At 26.8% G+C, this 18,477-nt stretch overlaps 1 protein-coding gene across 5 annotated transcripts in view; it reads right to left on the bottom strand.

Annotated features, from left to right (window-relative positions):
- Positions 1–8,056: 8,056 nt before the first annotated feature.
- LOC145834868 (inactive phospholipase C-like protein 1) overlaps positions 8,057–18,477 on the bottom strand; it is a 59,628-nt gene continuing 49,207 nt past the window's right edge. For 2 of the 5 annotated variants that reach the window (XM_082942390.1, XM_082942389.1), the window contains exons 11-22: positions 17,778–17,861; positions 17,458–17,620; positions 16,930–17,073; positions 16,657–16,859; positions 14,049–14,135; positions 12,702–12,814; positions 11,541–11,626; positions 10,700–10,802; positions 10,167–10,382; positions 9,991–10,109; positions 9,391–9,930; positions 8,060–9,132 (exon numbers count right to left, since the gene is read on the bottom strand). In XM_082942390.1, the coding sequence (XP_082798516.1) occupies positions 8,803–9,132; positions 9,391–9,930; positions 9,991–10,109; positions 10,167–10,382; positions 10,700–10,802; positions 11,541–11,626; positions 12,702–12,814; positions 14,049–14,135; positions 16,657–16,859; positions 16,930–17,073; positions 17,458–17,620; positions 17,778–17,861 (2,188 nt within the window). In that variant the 3' untranslated portion in view covers positions 8,060–8,802. Of the gene's footprint in view, positions 9,133–9,390; positions 9,931–9,990; positions 10,110–10,166; positions 10,383–10,699; positions 10,803–11,540; positions 11,627–12,701; positions 12,815–14,048; positions 14,136–16,656; positions 16,860–16,929; positions 17,074–17,457; positions 17,621–17,777; positions 17,862–18,477 lie in introns of all 5 variants that reach the window. The other 3 variants (XM_082942387.1, XM_082942386.1, XM_082942388.1) reach the window with 3 other exon arrangements.

The raw sequence follows: 18,477 nt of genomic DNA, 5'->3' as shown, positions 1-18,477 counted from the left end.
CGTTTAATTGTTCTTTGTTAGCTAAAACAATGAAGTTTCAAAGGAAATATATTGTTATGGTTAATCAACATGTTTATTACTAAATACATTTTCAAACTTTCAGATTTAAGTTTAAAGATACACTACAAAACTTTACGAACACAACTTAAGTAGTAAAAGTTACTTGAATGTAAATGAATAAATAGCTGAATATACTAACATACTTAAAAAAACTTCTATATTGCTTTAGTTGAAAAATTCAAAAAAAAATTTGATTTTGAAAGATTTGAATAAAAACTGCTACAAAAAATTGTGTAATTACTTGTCAAAAAAGATTTTATTTTAAAAGTTATGTGCAAGAATTTTTGAAAATAATTGCAAATGTTTAATTTTTCAAAAGCTTTGTTTGAACAAAAAACATTTGCAGCTTTTTCTTTTAAATTTTGCTTAGTTTTTTAAACTTGAAAGAGTTATTAAATTATTCATGGCCTAAACAAAACACTTTTGATTTCTATAAATTTTTACTATGTAGTTTAAAACATAAAAGCAAACTTAAAAATTAAATAAATGTTTACTGTATTTTACATAACTTAAATATTTAGTAATAAACATAGCTTAAAAGGAATAAAAATAAGTTTTAAATATTAAATTAATTTGGAATTCAAAATTACATTTTTTTAAACGAGTTTAGCTGCCAAAAAGTTAATAACTTATTATATGCGTGATAAATACAAGAAAAATGTTTATAACAATTGTTTATTTTTTTTTGGTTTTATGTACCTTATAATCATATTGGAATGTATGGATTATTTTGAAAATGTTATTTTTTATCATAGAAAATTAAAAACACTTAAGTAGATTTTTTTTTTAAAGATAAGCCTTTTCGTAAAACTATGAGGTGATAAAATAAAATATCTAAAATCTTTAAAATTAAAATTCGACCAGTGTGATTTATGGTGAGCTTTTAAATATTAAACTTTTATTCATATAGATGAAGATATTAAGAAATATTGTTTTATATATATATATATATAATTTATTGAAATGGCGATTTTAAAAATTCTGGAACATATGTTTCACAAAGCTTTAATTTTTCATAAAGCTTTGATCATCAGCCAGTTAAATTCAAAATAAAAAGCACTGTACTAAACAAAGATACAAAAGTTATGCAAAAAAACAAAAAACAGTATGACGTAATATTGTACATTACAAATATTCAGTACAAAAATCGATCTACCTTTTTTAAAATCGCCATTTCAATAAATTATTTAAAAGCCCTTCAAGTGGGCTCAGTTGAAAGTGTTTAAGTTTAAACATTAACCTTATTTTATATATATATATATATACATATATAATAAGGTTAATATTCAAACTTAAACACCTTCTACTGAGCCCACTTGAAGGGCTTTTAAATAATTTATTGAAATGACGATTTTAAAAATACTGGAACATATGTTTCATAAAGACAAAAAAGACTGTCTTTAATCTTCAGCCAGTTCAAATTTGAAATAAAAAGCACTTTGGTAAACAAAGATGCAAAAGTTTACAAAAAAACAAAAACAATATGACGTAAGAATTGAATATTGTACATTACAAATATTCAGTACAAAAATCGATCTACCATCTAACTAATTAAACAACTAAAAATTAACGAAAACAACAGTTAATTGAGTATTAAATACTTCAAAATTTGTTGTATTTTAAGAGGAGTGAATTCATATCGTCTTGTCGACATATGAATTATAGAACTATGCGAACTTGTTGGACTTTTCTTGTTAGACGGGTTAAAAGATATCTTTGGTTTAAATAGTTTGGGTTATACAGAGACGATGGTCTAGCTGTAGTGCCCAACTCTTCTGGCTTTAAAGTTGAGAAGCTAAAAAAACAAACTCATACCTTCTTTAGATCTATGGGATTAAGAGTCACTGTGGAATTGTCACTAAAGATAACTGACTCCCTAGATAGAAGCTCAACTTGAATGATATCTCTTTTATGCCTTATAATAAAACGCAAAAATTATGTATGTTAACAAACAATCAAGCCACCGTAAAAATATCATAAAACAAATTCCTAAAATAATAAATCAACGCCTAAACAAACGACCTAGTACAGAAGAAAACTTTCTTAAGACAAAAGATGAATATAAAAAAATTATGAAAAAATGCGTATACGATAATAAACTTAAGTTTGGAAAACCTGAGCAACAACCTAAAAATGATCAAAAACATAAAAGAAAAAGAAATGTAATCTGGTACAACCCTCCTTTTAGCAATTCAGTAAAAACTAATATTGGAAGAAAATTTATAAATCTAGTCAAAAAACACTTCAATAACCAAAATCCGCTAACAAAAATTTTCAACAAACATAAAATGCGAATAGGTTATTCATGTACGGTAAATTTAGAGAATATCATTAAGGTACACAACCAAAAAATTTTAAATCAAAACTCAGGAATTCGAAGTCAATGTGGCTGCGCTGGTAGCTGTAAAAAAATTTGAAAGGGGGCAATTGTCGTTCAGAGAACATCGTTTACAAGGCCACAGTTAACTCTGGCGTTGAGACGAAGTTCTATGTCGGCTTGTGCTCGACTCAGTTTAGATTCAGGTATGCCAATCATAAAAAATCTTTTAAAGGCGGCATGTATGAAAATAACACTGAAGTTTCGAAGTATGTTTGTGGCTTAAAGCGCAGTGGCATTGGCTTTGAAATATCCTGGGAAGTTATGAAAAGAGCACAGCCTATAGCTGACGGCAATAGCCCAATATGTAGGCTGTGTCTCAAAGAGGCAACAGCCGTTGTATATGCACTGAAAGACAAGAAGTGCCTAAATAAAAGAAGCGAGTTTGTATCGTCTTGTAGACATATAAAAAAATCGTTTTTAAAGTTTAACAAGTTTTAATTTCATCGTAAACTAATCGAAATTTCAATTTTTGTCTTAATTTTATCTTTATCTCTTTCAATTATCTGTCCTAATATATAGTGTATATATAAGGACATATATATGTCCTCACTGAAGTTTTATGAATTTTTGCCAGTTTATTGTCGATTGGTAAATTAATTTTTGCACAAGCCCTTTTGCATGATATTTGATAGTTTCAAAATTACGTCATAATCTAATTATGCTAAACTTTTTAATTTTTATTTGTGTGTTTTGTTTTGTGCTTTATTTTAAACTTGTTTTGAAGCTGATGAGAGCATAAGAACGAAACTCGAGTCCTTTGAGTTTCACATCTTGAAATAAACCTTTTTATTAATAAAGCCCTTAAGGTGGGCTCAGTGTGAAAGATTTGATTTATCAAGTTAAATAACTTAATTATATATATATATTAAAGGTTTTATACAAAGTTCTGATCGATAGTGCTCGACAAATCAAATTGGAGCTTAATATTTATTTAATTATATAAAAACTATAATTTAAACAGCTGTTTCACACATTGAAATGTAAAATTTCATGTGATCGTCAGTAAGTTACAGTTTATTATAATAGTGAACAGAAATTTCGATTTTAGAATTTTTTATAATAATTATGACGTAGTAATGGTACAGTTTATTGTACGATTAGTTGAATTTAAAATACGCTGTGAATGTAATCGAAGCGGCAAACACGAGTACTTTATAGCATTTTATAACATTTTTCCCAACAGCCTAGAAATTTTTTCTAATAGCTTAAAACATTTTTCCAAAATAACCTTTTTAAACTTTCCTAAAAAGCATAGAATAACATTCACAGCGTATTTTAAATTCAACTAATCGTACAATAAACTGTACCATTACTACGTCATGATTATTATAAAAAATTCTAAATTTTCTGTTCACTATTATAATAAACTGTAACTTACTGACGATTAGTTTATATATATATAACTAAAATAAACAAAATAAACTTTTGCTTGGGACAGCTATTTCTGCGTTTAATACGCGTCATATATATATATAGAAAAAAATATCTTAAGATAAACTAAATCACCTATCTATATATTTATTTATATAATACATGTTTAAAACAAGTATACTAGTTTCAAACTTTATGCCTTTTACCTATCTAATCGCGGCACAGACCAGATTTTATTTGTTTTGTAATATATCATTTTGTAATTCCTAATAAATCAATATATTAACAAACGGCTTATTTAAAAAGTCAAGGTGGTATTTCAAACATAAGTATGTGACTTTAGTTGAAATTAAGGTAATAAAATTTATTAATACAAAAAGTTGAATTATTTTATTCTTCATAGTTCAAAATTATAAAATTCTAAACCATGACAACTTAATTTGTAGACAATACATGATAAATTTCGTTTTATTTATATAATTTTTATAAAATTTAACTCAACTTCATTAATTTTTTTATAGTTTTGTTCAATAACCTAGTAGCCATTATATATCATTAAAATCTATGCAACATGTTTTTCTAAAATTTAATGAAATTTTTACTTATGTTTCATCGATATTTGCATAATCTGTCATTTTAACAATTTTCTATTGCAGAATCACAGTTTGAAAATACGTTTTGCGGTGAAACTGAGATTTTTGTAAAAATTATGATGACTCTAGTATTAAAAAATATCAGAATCCTTTATTAAAATATTCAAATTGTAATAGAGTTGTAAAAAATAAGTTAATTTTAATCCTATGCTTTTGATCCAAATAATTTAATACAATGCCTTCTGCCACAATACATTTTTTAACAAGAACATTACAGATTAAAATTCAAATTTATTCCAACTAATTAATAATTAAACACTTACTAATACTTATTAACTTTGTAACGTTTCAATTGAAACAAACTTAGGCGAGCTTTTACGATTTTTTTTCCTAGTTAGTAGCTTAAGAGATACGTTAGTCCACTAGGTAAATAAGAATGCGACCTAATTAGAATAACAAAATAAGACTCTAGCACGACTTAGGCAAGGTTGGAAAACTAGAGTGTGCCGAATAAAAAGCAACCAAAAAATTTGTCGGCTATCAACTTATCTGGTAGCATCTAAGGCAAACATATTACAAAACCATCAGCAAAGAGCTGGTTTATATAATATCGAACTTGAAGGCAACCAAACCCCTTTGGGTTATAGCGGTTCATGCACACTGAAGGTTCTAAACTTAGTTTGAACTTCTACTAGTAACTAGTGTAAGGAGTAAAATTGAAGTATTTTAAAATGCAAGGTTTTAAAAAGGACAATTTTAGTAAGCATCTGAAAAAACCTTTAGTATTAGTTATTATGTTTTTGAACTTTATTTTAGTTTCTCGGTAAACACTGGCTGCTAACTGGTAGTTTTAAAGTTAGTCTCTAATACTGTGCTATTGTTTGATAAAGTTAGAAATTGTACAGAAATTTAGTTGAACAAGTGTCTATAATTTTATCATTGATAACTTTTAAATTTAGCTGACACACTCGCATAATTCGGGGCTAATCTGGCACGTGATTATGCTTTCGAGGATGTTTGTGGTAATTTAAAACTGTTTAATAAACATTCTTTGTTTTGTTTTATCACCATTTAGCTTTCGAGAAGCTCCGCAGACATTTTTGCTGATAGAAACACGAAAATAGATCAAAATGCAGGGCAAAAGCGCCATTGTGCCGTACATCTAAAAATTATCCGAGCATGAAATTTTAAGTTAAAACAAACGAGTTATTAAGTATTGAAATTTTTATTAACTGGCAATTAGACAGGGATTTAGCACTAGCATAATGTTATGATTGATTTCATTTTGATAGGTTCAGTTTATACCATGTTTAAAAAAATATTTTTCCTAATTAGTTGTATTTTGTTGGTTTAGTTTTTATAAGACTACTACAATTAAATATTTTTAGGGATCAAAACGGAAATAATTTATATAATTATACGTTGCAATTTAAAGTTGTCGTAATAAAACAATTTATTCGCTGCTTATTTTAAAAAGTATAGATGAATTTAAGATAGGTCTATGTGATAAAAAAATTATATAATTACTAAAAACAGCAATTACTAAAAAAAATAGTTTTAAAACAAACTTTGATCAAATCTTATAAAAGTTTTACTTTTTAAAATTATAACTCTCAGCTCTTGATACTGACACTTTCCTTTCGTCTAATATCAATTTGTGTTGTTCTGGTATGTTAGTCGGCTCAGGGTTTATAGTTAGTATGTGGTAACTAGCGTCCATACCCTCTTCAGCGTCAGTAACTAACCTCGAGTGGTCGTATACTGACACAGGTATAGATTTCTTGCTGCTAGCTCTCATACTCAAATATAAGTGGTCAGTGCTACTAATTGTGTTAGTGAGTGTTTGGTTATAATTAAACGTATTCTACAAAAGGTCTAATATAATTTAGCCTATAAATAAATGCTAGATGTATAAGTTAAGTTTAACTAGGTTAAATTCTAGTTAGTAAACAAATACGAGTTTATACTTAATGTTTATTGTACAATGTAAAAATCTACGATCTTAGAAAAGAATTTAAGTGACTTGCTAAATGAAAATTAATGAGATTAGCAAGAATATGAATCAATGCCCAATAACAAATAGTGCTTAGTAAACGACTCAAAAGTATGTCTTAAACATAATCAAAAGTAAAGCTCGAAAACTAAACACATACCCCTATGAGAAAACACATTAATGCCAACTAACATTAACACTACCACGCTACAAGAACAACTACCAAACTACAACGCTTGACCTCTCTCGTGGTGATTTTTATACCGTTTTTCGCGTTTTTAATAACTCTCTTCAGAATGATATGCTTACAAAATAATAAAAAAACAGTCATGCAGGTTTACAAAAAATTGTTTTAATGGTAAAAATTGGTTGAAAAAATATTGGAGTTATTTAGAATACAAAATTTCAAACAAAAGTTTAACATGTTTGCTAATGCCAAATAATAAAACAACCTTAATTTTAGTTATATAACATTAAATGCCTTATTAGTGTATAGTTTTAAAACAGTTTCATCATACAGGTAATTTTACTTACTTTTATTTAATAGCGATAAAACATTGAATTTTAAACGTAAGAACATATTTTCAAGTTCTATAAAGTAAAATGCGTAACCGATCGGTTATTAGCGATACGTTAAATTAAAATATATGAAATCATGGGGTTTTTGAACTAAACCTTTAACCATTTATTGGTTAAATGAGTAAAATTTCGGCAAGGCTCTTTCATTTCTTTAAAGGGGGCTTAATGAAATAGTTTTGGAAACCCTGCTCTACGGCAGAGCTATACTGGAAAGTAGAAATAACTATGTGCTTACAAATGGATATAAGATGGATATGATCGCACATTAACCTATGTACCAAATGCTACAGGACTTTCAACACTGGTTGCTGAGAAGTACAGCGATAGAAAAACTCAAACTTAAATTTTCAAACGACGAGCAGTATGTTAGAGTTGCTTTAAAAGTCCTGGCGAGGATAACTCGTTCATCGGGCCTATACTATGTTTAATTTAAGCTAAAAGAGTACTATTTGTTTAACTTTTGTTACATAAGTGCTACCATCCCGGAGAAGAAATCATAGAAACCTAAAGTACACATTATGTTAATTTTAATGTTTAAGCACAAAACTAATTGCAGTAACAATTTTCAATTTCAAACTGTGAAGTGTTTGTGTTATGTATACTAGTAGTACCCTAAAATAAAATGTTAAAAAAGAAGCATATCTCATTTTATAAGCCCATCTTTGTAATAGTTAAAATAACTACCTTCATAAAAACTACAAAGTCTTAAAAAGTTAACCGAAATAATTAATTATCTAAACTTAAAAGAAAAAAAAAAATCTATTTATTAAATTTTGAAAAGTATCAGTTTTTTAGACTAACTACATACCGCACAACTTTTTAATTTATTTTTTCAACACTGTAATATACACTACACAACTAACAGTAACATAACCGAAAGTAAAAATTTATAAATGACTTCAATTTAATTATAAAAATTTAAGTTCAAACTAAAGCAGTTTTACTTGTGTAGATAAAATTTCATAAGAATAAAATGTGGCTGTTTATTAATTTAATATAAAATCTTGTTAAGAGTTTAAAATCGTAGTTATACTACTGATAAAATTCTCATCATTTTATTTTTATTAGCTTGTTTCAAATATAACTAAGTATCTTTTCGAGTATTAAGTAAATAAAACTTGTGAATTACAATAAGAAACTAAAAACTAAGTAAGTCCTACATTCAATATCGTGAGTGTAAAAATAATATAATAATATTTCAAAAAGTTAAAAAAACAGAAATTTTACAGTAACTCAAATAAGAAAAAGTAAAAATGAAGTACGAAAACATTTGGATATATTAGAGCAAGTTTTTATCAAAAATATGAAACAAACTACATAAAAAGTGGAAAATATAGTAATAATTAAAACAGACTGATTTATATTAAAAAGTTTTTTATTCAGTCAAAAACTTTTTAACGTGGTTTATCTTCATTTTAAACTTTTAAAAAACAATACAGTATTAACTATTACAGTAAAACTAAATCAGCAACTAAATCTAAAACAAATGAATACGAGTCATGTCGTTAATAAATGGAATGGAAGTTTACTTGAGATCTTGATTGTTTAAAATAAAATATTTAAGTATAACTTATTTGTATTAAACTAAACTTATTTGCTGATATAAAACTTACTACAAGTTATAAAGTCATCTGAACGGCAGAGCTAGGTTTTTTAATTATAAAAAAGATAAAAAGCTAGTGCTAATGTTTAAAACATTTTTTAATCAAGAGCTAGTTTTTTTAATAAAGTACCTAATGTTTACTAGACTGATTCTTTACACTGCCACCTCTTGCGATTACTTTTCTCACAGTACCAACAATAACAAACTATTATGTTTTGTTACGTCACACTACTTCAGTGTTTTCAAATTGCCCAATGCCGCAAGTGAGCGCACCCTGCCACAAGTCTTCAAGAGTTTCCGTGCAGTTTGTGAGCAGTATGGCGGTGAGACGCATTGAAGCCGAAATCAAGCTGTAGTTCCATCTGATTGTGTTCCTCACTTCCTCGATGTGATCTGTCGATTTTTGTGCCTTATCGTCGTTCTTTTTCTTTTTTGAAGACTGCTTTTTGCTCGATTCACTGCCACAACTAACTGATGAACTTGAGCCACGAGCTAAAGAGCTTTGAAGCAGCGGTGGGGATAGAAATTCTGCAGCATATATTTCGCTAAATCTCTAAAAATAAATGGTTTACATAACTTTTTTTATGATACTGTAACTAATATTGGTTTTGTTGTTAAAAGTTAACTAAGTTAAACTAAAAAATATGACAAAGTAAAACAAAAATTGTTTTCAAACTTATTTTATAATTTATTTTAATATTATCAGTTCGTTATTTAGCCATAATAAATATTCGGACTAAACTCTGAAATAGGCATTATTTATTAAGTCAACAAAAACAATCTTATACTAAACTCTATAGATAAAACAAACCTCATACAATTTTTCTATTTCTGCAATTTTCGATCGCAACTCTTCTTTTAGCTGAGTAGACATAGAAACAACAGCATTCATTTCTGTTACTAGGCAACGAAACGACTCTTGAACTCGCTTCCAAGTTTCACCACCACCCTCAAACTCTAACTTCATGCTGCCGTTATTTTGTTTTAATACTTTTAAAATAATCCCACGCGATCTTTCGTGCAAGTTCCTCATACACTTCTTCACATGGGTCGGATTTGGCAAGCCACAACTGTCGCGGAAAAATTGCATGCAATCTCTAACCACATCTCTTATTGCTGCCACTCTTCCAAGCTGTGAGGAGACACTCTCAAAAACGTCGTCAAACTTGCGCAAATGAGTTTTTTGAAGGTGTATGGCAACCGGCTCTTTGCCTCCCGCAAGACTGTTGCTCTGGCTTAAAGAACGCGACTTTTTTCTAGACGGTTGTTGTTGTGCTGACGACTGACCACCGTTTCGTTTGATTGATGATTGCCTAGTGCATAGATTAGGAGATAAAAGAGGGGAATCAACCTGAAATTTTTTTCATAACTAATTAGAAGTGAAAACTAAAATAAAAGTATGTAGACGAACTTGGGAGAAGGCAACGTGTACGAATAGTGTAGCACCTTCCAGTGGCTCGTCGTAAATTGATCTCAACGACAAATGACGATATCCTAGCTGAAGGCATTCAAGCGGAACTGTGTACTGTCCTGTCATTTACAAATTAATTTTTAAATTATATTTTAAGAAAAAGAAGAAAAACTAACCAATGAACTCATCGCCAATGAAGTCATCATCCAAAACAACAAATCGAACTAGAACAAGACTTGGAACGGTTAGGTTGAAGGTAAACAGTTTAGAGTCGAATTGGGGGGAAACACCGTTGTCGTTGGTGCAGGTTCGAGTTCGTTCCTCTCCACAATCACCTTCAACTCCAAACAACTCAACCAGCACGTAAGGGTCGATCACGTGACCTTTCGCTCCTTAGAAAAGCTTTAATTAGAGTAGCTTTATATTAAACGTTTTAACTTGCATATTAAACTTCTAAATATTATTAAATTTATTTTTTATATAGGCTGGAACAAAAAATATGAAATGGTTTAAAAAGAGATCAAGTTATAAACAAGTAGTTGTGTTGGTTTTAAATTGTAAATACTAATTTAATTTACTTATAACATCTAAAATTAAGTATACTATATTCTACTATTTATTTAAAAAAAAAAGTTAAATACAATAAAAAGGCCAAATAAATTACAAACTAAAAAAGCGTATTCTTTCTTGAATTAAAAATTAAAAAAACCTCCGTTTCTGGGCTTTGGAAAATTCTGCCCGCTAATTATTCTTAGATGAAGCATTTTACTCAAAGACGCAGGTTGAGGACCAGCTGGACTGTAGTAAGAAATCTAAAAATAAAATAATAAAAACAAAAAAATAAATGTTAAAATTTAAGTTGAAACTATACCTAAGCTTTATATATTTTCTGATACAAAAGTTTAAAATGATACTTATAAAAAAAAACGTAATAAAAATAATTTATCAAAGTATATATTTCTATACAGCTTTTAAAAACCTTTTTGAAGTTTTGTAAAAAAAAACAGAGCAAATAAAGGATTCAAATTTAGTAAAAAATATACTTATAAAAAGATTCTATCACAAAAACCATTAAGTTATAATTCGAATGTATCAGATTTTTTTAATGCTTAAAAACTTTGACTATTATTACAATATCTATTATCTATCTTTTTGTACATTTTAAACTTTATTTTATTTTCTATTTATCAACAGAATATTTATTATTTAATGTTCAAAAGATCTTAGACGAAATTATGAGAGGAAATATAGTTTTTTTTTTACTTCCTTAAATTAAATAACAAAATTTTTAACTTTGCTCCATAAGAAATACTTTGATATTAGTTAATCTATTATAAGAGCCTGAATGCTTAGTTGAATATTTACACACTAGCACTAACTTGTAAGATTTAAATCCCGCCTAAACACTTAGTTTCGTTTTTAAATTCAAGTAAAAAAAAGCTTCTTCATTATTAATGGCCATAAAAACCAGTTTCATAGCTGAATCAGATAACTTAAGTTTTTTTAATATCCGGATTCTATTAAACTGTTATAAAATATGTTAAACCAACATCGTCTCTTATAAAATTAGGCTTTAACACGTAACCACATCCTCCATTCATTGAAAATCTTCCGTCGTTTATATCCATTACGAGACCTTAAATTAACATTTGGTTAAGCAAAAACAGGAAAGTTTTATTTTAAAGTTTGGAAGCAGAAAATTAGAGACTTTTAGTTTCAATTCCCTCTAAGTTGCTTGTTGTTCGTTTACATTACAACGAAAAAACATAATTTGTACATAAACTATTAGTCATAATAAAACAATATCAACTAATAAGATAAATTTACGTACTACTTTTTATTTTCACGCGTTTTACTTCAAAATAATTTGACTAAAGGTAATCTATTTTTAGCATGTGTAACAGCTTTAATGATGTTTAATTTACGTTTTATATTTGACTGCAAATAACTCGTTTACGAAATAGTCCGAGGACTATGAGCTCTAATGTCTCCATTAAGTTTGATGCTAGAAGTATACATAACAGGCATACTTCACATTAAAAAAACTTCACTTGTTTGACATTATTTTAATGAGTAATAACACATACACTGTGTGCAATGCTGTCGTACACAGTTTATCTCATTTCTATTGATCAATGCATACACCAGGGTGGTCAAATAATTTCGTGATACATACACTACTTTGAAATATTATTAAACAAAAAATAAGCTAGTATGGAAAACAAATAATAACTAAATCAATATGAAATAACTAATAAGACTGCAAAAAAAAAACTCTGACAAAAGTAGGACTTTTAATTTACTTTTAGTAACCATATAAAAAATAAGAGTACAATTAATATATTTTACATATTAAAACTATAATATAAAATAATTTTATATAATATTTGACTATAATAAAATTCATAGTTACCAAATAACAACTTTTATTAAGTTACTTAGCTTATTAAAAACAACCTTTACTTTATACAGGTTGTTTACACAAACATACACTCTATTTCCGACTGTATAAAAATCTGTGCATACTACATATGTTATGTACTAGAGATAAAAAACTATAAATCAAATGTCATTAGTATTATTTACGTTAAAGTTATTTTCTTAATATCAACAATAAAGATATTCTACACCTAATATATTAAAATTACATACAAAACTAAAACTTAACTGCGCTTTCAATATTTTTATAACAAATTGAAAAACCTACTTACCAGGAGTTTGGTAGTTGAGCGAAGTAATTTGCACTCCACAATTCCATGCATCTTGTGCGTTGAAATTTGTAGAATCAATTCTTTCCGGATTAGGGTAGACTCGTGTTAAATTTCTAATAAAATAACTTTGATAACAATTTCAAGTAATTAAATCTCAAGTTAAACTAAAAATTACAATTTTAAGTGTGCCGATTTGGCATAATTAATGTTGTAGTTTTTAAAAAGAATCCATTTAGAAATAAAAATATCTATAAAAATAAACACTCTTTAAAGTTTTCGTAGACGAGTTGAAGAATAAATTTAGCTTTATTGTAAAGAATTAACATTCTATGAATGCGTATATATTTGTCATTCAAATAAGCGTTAGTTGACAAAGTCCGCTGTTCTGTTCGTCAGTTTTTAATCTCGTTATGACCCAACATTACTCAAGTTGATTTCAAGTCAAGAATATATCAACGTTGTTAAGCGACCACTCAATTTCCGTTTATAAAGCGACTCTAAGTAAAGCTATAGCCTTGAGTTTCATCGTAATAATTAGCTCGTCAAAAATGTTAGCCGTTTATCTTTATTGTTGTTATCACCTTTTAAAGGCTTTAGTTGTGTAGTGATTTATAGTAGTTTCTTTGAGTTTGAATTTATTATAACTACTTATTAATAGTTGTTAATAATTGCAGTTATGTTAATAAAGTGTATGACAATGAAACTAAAAGTTTATTATTTATAACTTAAGATTATAAATTACTAATAAACAACACACACATTATTTGTAGATTAAGTATTGTAAGCTACTCTTAAGTAAGGCATGTAAGTCAGTTTAAGATCATTTTGTTTAAGGAATAGTATTCCCCTATAAACCCCATAAGCATACCTCCTGTGTTTTTTACATTATAAATTTTTTATTGTAGAATTAATGTAAATTTAGAATATAACCCGTTAAGAAAAAACCGAAACTATAATAAAAATGTTATGACACATTATTCAATTTTATAAACAAATTCGCGTAGAAACTTTGACAACCAACTACTAAGAAGCATGTATTTATTAACAGAAATAAAACTTTAAAATGATGCTAAAAGGTAAAAGCAATAAACTATAGTTTAAATTTTTATGTAATGAAACTGATGTGAAGCTAATGTCACACATACAAAAAAGTTTAGAAAAATTATGTGGTAAAAATTTCATAATCGAGTTTTAGTATAATTACGCGAAACTTGAAACACATCTATTCCCATTTAATTTCATATGATTTAAGATTAATATGAATCACTTTTTTGAGCATTGCATAAACGTGCATATTCCGACTTTTTAATTAATTACAAATGTAAGTTACAAAGAACAAAAACAAACTTCCGTGTGAAATCACATAACTGCATTGGACACTTTTCTATCAAGTTGAAGGCAGAGTCTTCTTGGATAGAATATATGTCAGTAGAGCTGTTAAAAAAACAATATAAAAATCATGATATAAGATTAATATTTTTATACAAACATTATACATAAAATTTTTATAAAAGCAAAAAGAAAAAAAAGAATAAAATATTTTTGAAAAATTGTACATCAGGGTTGCCACATATCAAGCTGAGAAAAAATTTCCTGACATTTCTATTAACACTTTTCTGACTTTTCTTAATCAAATTCTTAATTTAAACTCATTATAAAATACATAGTCAAACTTTTTATATAAGGCTTTCAACAGAATTCGTGCGCGAAATACTTTTAGTTTAGCCTGATATTTTTTCAAAGTAAGGAAAATTCTCTATAGAAGTCATTTAGGGAACAATGGGGTTTTAATTAGTAAATTAACAAAATAAAATATTAACAAAAATTACTAAAAAAAAAGCTTAACAAAGTTATTTTCAACATCTATCAATCGCTTACCCAACAAATTGAATATTTTTAACTGGTAATTGTAATTTCTACTTCAATGAATTGTTATCTTTATCAAATTTTGGGGCTTGGTTGCATCTACCATTCATCACGCATATACGATAGAAATTTATATCCTTCATAAAGCTAAGTTTTAGCCTTGTGAAAATCTTTAATAACTTCAAATAAACACACAGTAAAATATATGAATAAACAGAATAAACAAAAATGAGTTTTAATCTAAAAAGTATTTGGTATAAAGCCTCTAAATTAAAACAGTTAAACCAACTAATCTATGAAAAACATAGCTGATGTAAACAAATTCAAAAAAACAGCTAAGTTGTTGATATAAACTGTATTTTTTATGAGTTTTCATAATTACGACGTATATAATCGACTCAAAACAATTTTTTCTTAAAGTTCTTTTAGAAATTCAACAAAAGGTTTTAAGCATTTGTTTGTACAAATACTGACTGATTTTGCCTTTAAAATTAAATTTATATTTAGAAATAAATTCACACCTTAATAAGATTTACTCAAGAAAAAAAAAATTCTCTATTTTTTTTAATTCAGAAGTTTCAACATTTGAAATGACATAAACTGAAATGCTAAAGCTTTTAAGCAAATAAACTGAAAAAAAAAACAGATGCTTCGCAATTTTTTTTTTTAAACTGATTTGGTCATGATAAATGCACACCAACCCTATTTTAAAAATTACTTATTTTAAAAACTTATCTATTCTACAAAAAAATACAAATAAGTAAATTACCCATGGCATATACTATTTTATAACTTATTTATTAAATTTAAACAACTTTGAAAAAGTTATAAAGAGGTAATAATACACATAAACTTGTTACATAAAATACTATACTCAGTACCTAATTATAAATAACTTAATTATCTACTTAATCAAAAAACACTTTGATTCCGAAATTCTGCAAGATAAACTTTTGTGTATACATCAAAATTTCACTACTGAATACTGAGTGTCTCTGACACAGATAATCAGTACTAAAAAGCAAACAAAAACTGTTTGTTCAAGTAGGGTATGTGTTCAATACATTAATAGAAAAACTTGACAGTTTTATTAGGGATATTTTACTAATTTTTACCAGATGAAGGCATTAGAAAATAAGTAAATTTCTAGGGAAATTTTGCAATTTCAGTTCGACTTTAGAGGATTTTTAATCAATTTTTACCATTCGAAGGCTTTGGAAAATAAGGAAATTTGTAAATTTAAATAGACAGAACCTGACATTTTTTCAAATTTTGTCAAATTTCCTGACTTTTTTTTTAAACCCTCATTATTTTTTTCTCACTTTCCCTGACCTTGTGGCAATCCTGGTATATATAATCGAACTTATATTTTGTTAGCCAATTTTTTTTTACTTTTCAACATAAAGAAAAAAAGTTTTGTTAAAGTGTAAAATACACTTTCTAATAAACTAAATTATACAAAACTTTTTTAAATTGTGTGCAATAGTTTTTAAGTGTATATACATAAATTAAAAAATACTTTTAAGCAGATCAAAAGTAAAAACTAAAACAATTATTATTACATATACTAACAAAAACTTATAAATATATAAATTTAAACAAAATATTTTGTTTTCGAAAAAAAATTATAAATTAATTATCAAAAAGATATAACTATAATAATTTACAACTTTTAATACTTTTATTTCAAATATTGTTAAAAAATTTAATGGACAATTGCTTTACGTTCACTATAGCTGTGTGAATTTAAAAACCTGCAAAAAACTATGCGGTTGTAAAGTTTAGTACATGTTAACTTCTTTTTTTGATATGAACTAAAATCAAAATAAAAATTATTTATGTTGCAATAGTTTTTATAAACATAAAAAAAATATTATGTTGTAATCAATTAACTTTAAATATTTTTGAATCCAAATTGCATTAACCTTCTGACTATATATTTTTTCTTGTCATTTAATTATTCACCAGGCATATGATCTTTAAATTTAAAAAACAAAGCTTAAAATATAAAATAAATGTTTTATTTAAACTAGAAACGTCTTAGTTGTATTAATCTCAAACTTATCTATATAATAAGTAATAAACTGACCTTTCACACTGTTTTGACTGAAATCTGAAATCAGTAACTTTGTTGTCTTCGTACAAATGCTGATCCCTACAAACGACCACCAATTTTGACGCAGCATTAGTTAATAAATGACGACGTCTCGTGCTAAGTAAAGACGAAACTGAACTTGCGTCTTCAATGTGTGATGGCATTACAACATCAGATTTTTGCTGCATTGCAATTAACTGTAATTATAAAAGTTAATGCTGCAATATTTGCATAAACAAAATTATAAAATCAAATTAAAAAAAAAACCTTTACGTTTGCGCCTTCATCATCATCGATGACGTAATCAGCTTCTACTGGTTCTGAAGTAGTAAATGGTAGCTTTTTAGAACTGATTATAATTTTATGTATGAGATCTTGAGGAGAAGGAAGATCTGATGCAGAACCAATATCCTGTATGAATTAAAAAGTAGTGAAAATTTAAATTAAAAATTTTAGGAGTATCACGTGCCTTAAGTTTTATTTATTTTAAAGAGCTTGTCACTTTTTTAGTAAAATAAAGCTAAGTAAATTTTCAAGGTTGAGATATAAAAAGAAAAATTTTTAATGTTAATTGAGTTTTGATGAAGCAAAATTAGTTATAGAAATCAACCAACAAAACAAGTTTACGTATACAAAGAAGATTAAGTAAAAACTTAAAACTAACTTTAGTTAGCTATGTAATAATTAAGTAGGTTTTTTAAAATGATGGCATAACTGTAGCTGTTTAAAAATCTAGCTTTTTCAATAACTTTAAAGTTCAGAAAAATAAAATCTGTTTAAAAAAAATAAACTTACATCAACTAAAAATAGTTTGTCTTTGAAAACTGACGTGATGTACTCACACATTTTTAATTGTTGTTCTACACTACAATGGTTTTCAATTTTTAGTATAACAGGATACTTTGAATTTCTAAAAGCAACAGCTTCTATTGCTTCTAAAACTTGAAATAATGAGGTCCTGTATTAAATTGTACAAATTTAAAGTTGTGAAACTATTTCTCAAAAAAGAAATAGCTCATTATTAAATTTAAAGCAGTAAATAAAAAATAGCATACAGTTAACAGGTATTTCTTATAAAAAACAACGATTATAACCAGTTTTAAACATAAACTGACGAATTAGTTTGAGTGTGTCCGTGAGTAACTTGAGGTTCTCCGTTCGATCCATCCCATACATCTACTTCTATGCACCTACAGCATCTGTGTTGTAACAATAGTGATCAATTTAAAAACTGAAAACATATATCTATACTATTTGCAGCTAAAAGAAAACTTTATAGACATACAAATACAGTAATTTACAATTAAAAAAAATCAGTTTAAAATATTTATATACTTTCTAAACTTTTAATATATAAAATACTAGAAATGCGATTAGTTTATAAGTCGAAGAACAAAATAATTAACAGTCACAAATTGAAAAAAAACAGAAATCTTATAAATTTTTTATCTGCTATTTATCTATAACTAAACTTTTTAAAAAATAAGTCTAGCCAATATACCACACATTGCAAGGCTCCAAAAATTTGTAAAGCTAACTAGTTAAAAAAGTAAAAACAAACAGCATTCCAGTTAGGTTCGTTAAAATCATAAAAATAGAAATACTAAACTATAAAAGTACTAAAATATTTGTCTAGTAGTTAAAAAAGTAAACTAAACAATTAAAAAAGTATCAACAATTTCTTTATAATATTATCTTCGATGTTAACAAAATTTATACAATTTTTGAGACTAATTCAAATTAAAATAATAAATGAAAATACAAACTAAATGTTAAGTGAATAAACTCGTTTAGAGGTTTTAAAATTGTTACATT

The sequence above is a fragment of the Thalia democratica genome, chromosome 4, assembly GCF_965202585.1.
Source record: "Thalia democratica chromosome 4, ktThaDemo2.hap1.1, whole genome shotgun sequence".
Classification (NCBI taxonomy): Eukaryota; Metazoa; Chordata; class Thaliacea; order Salpida; family Salpidae; genus Thalia; species Thalia democratica.
This window is presented reverse-complemented; position numbering and strand designations above follow the sequence as displayed.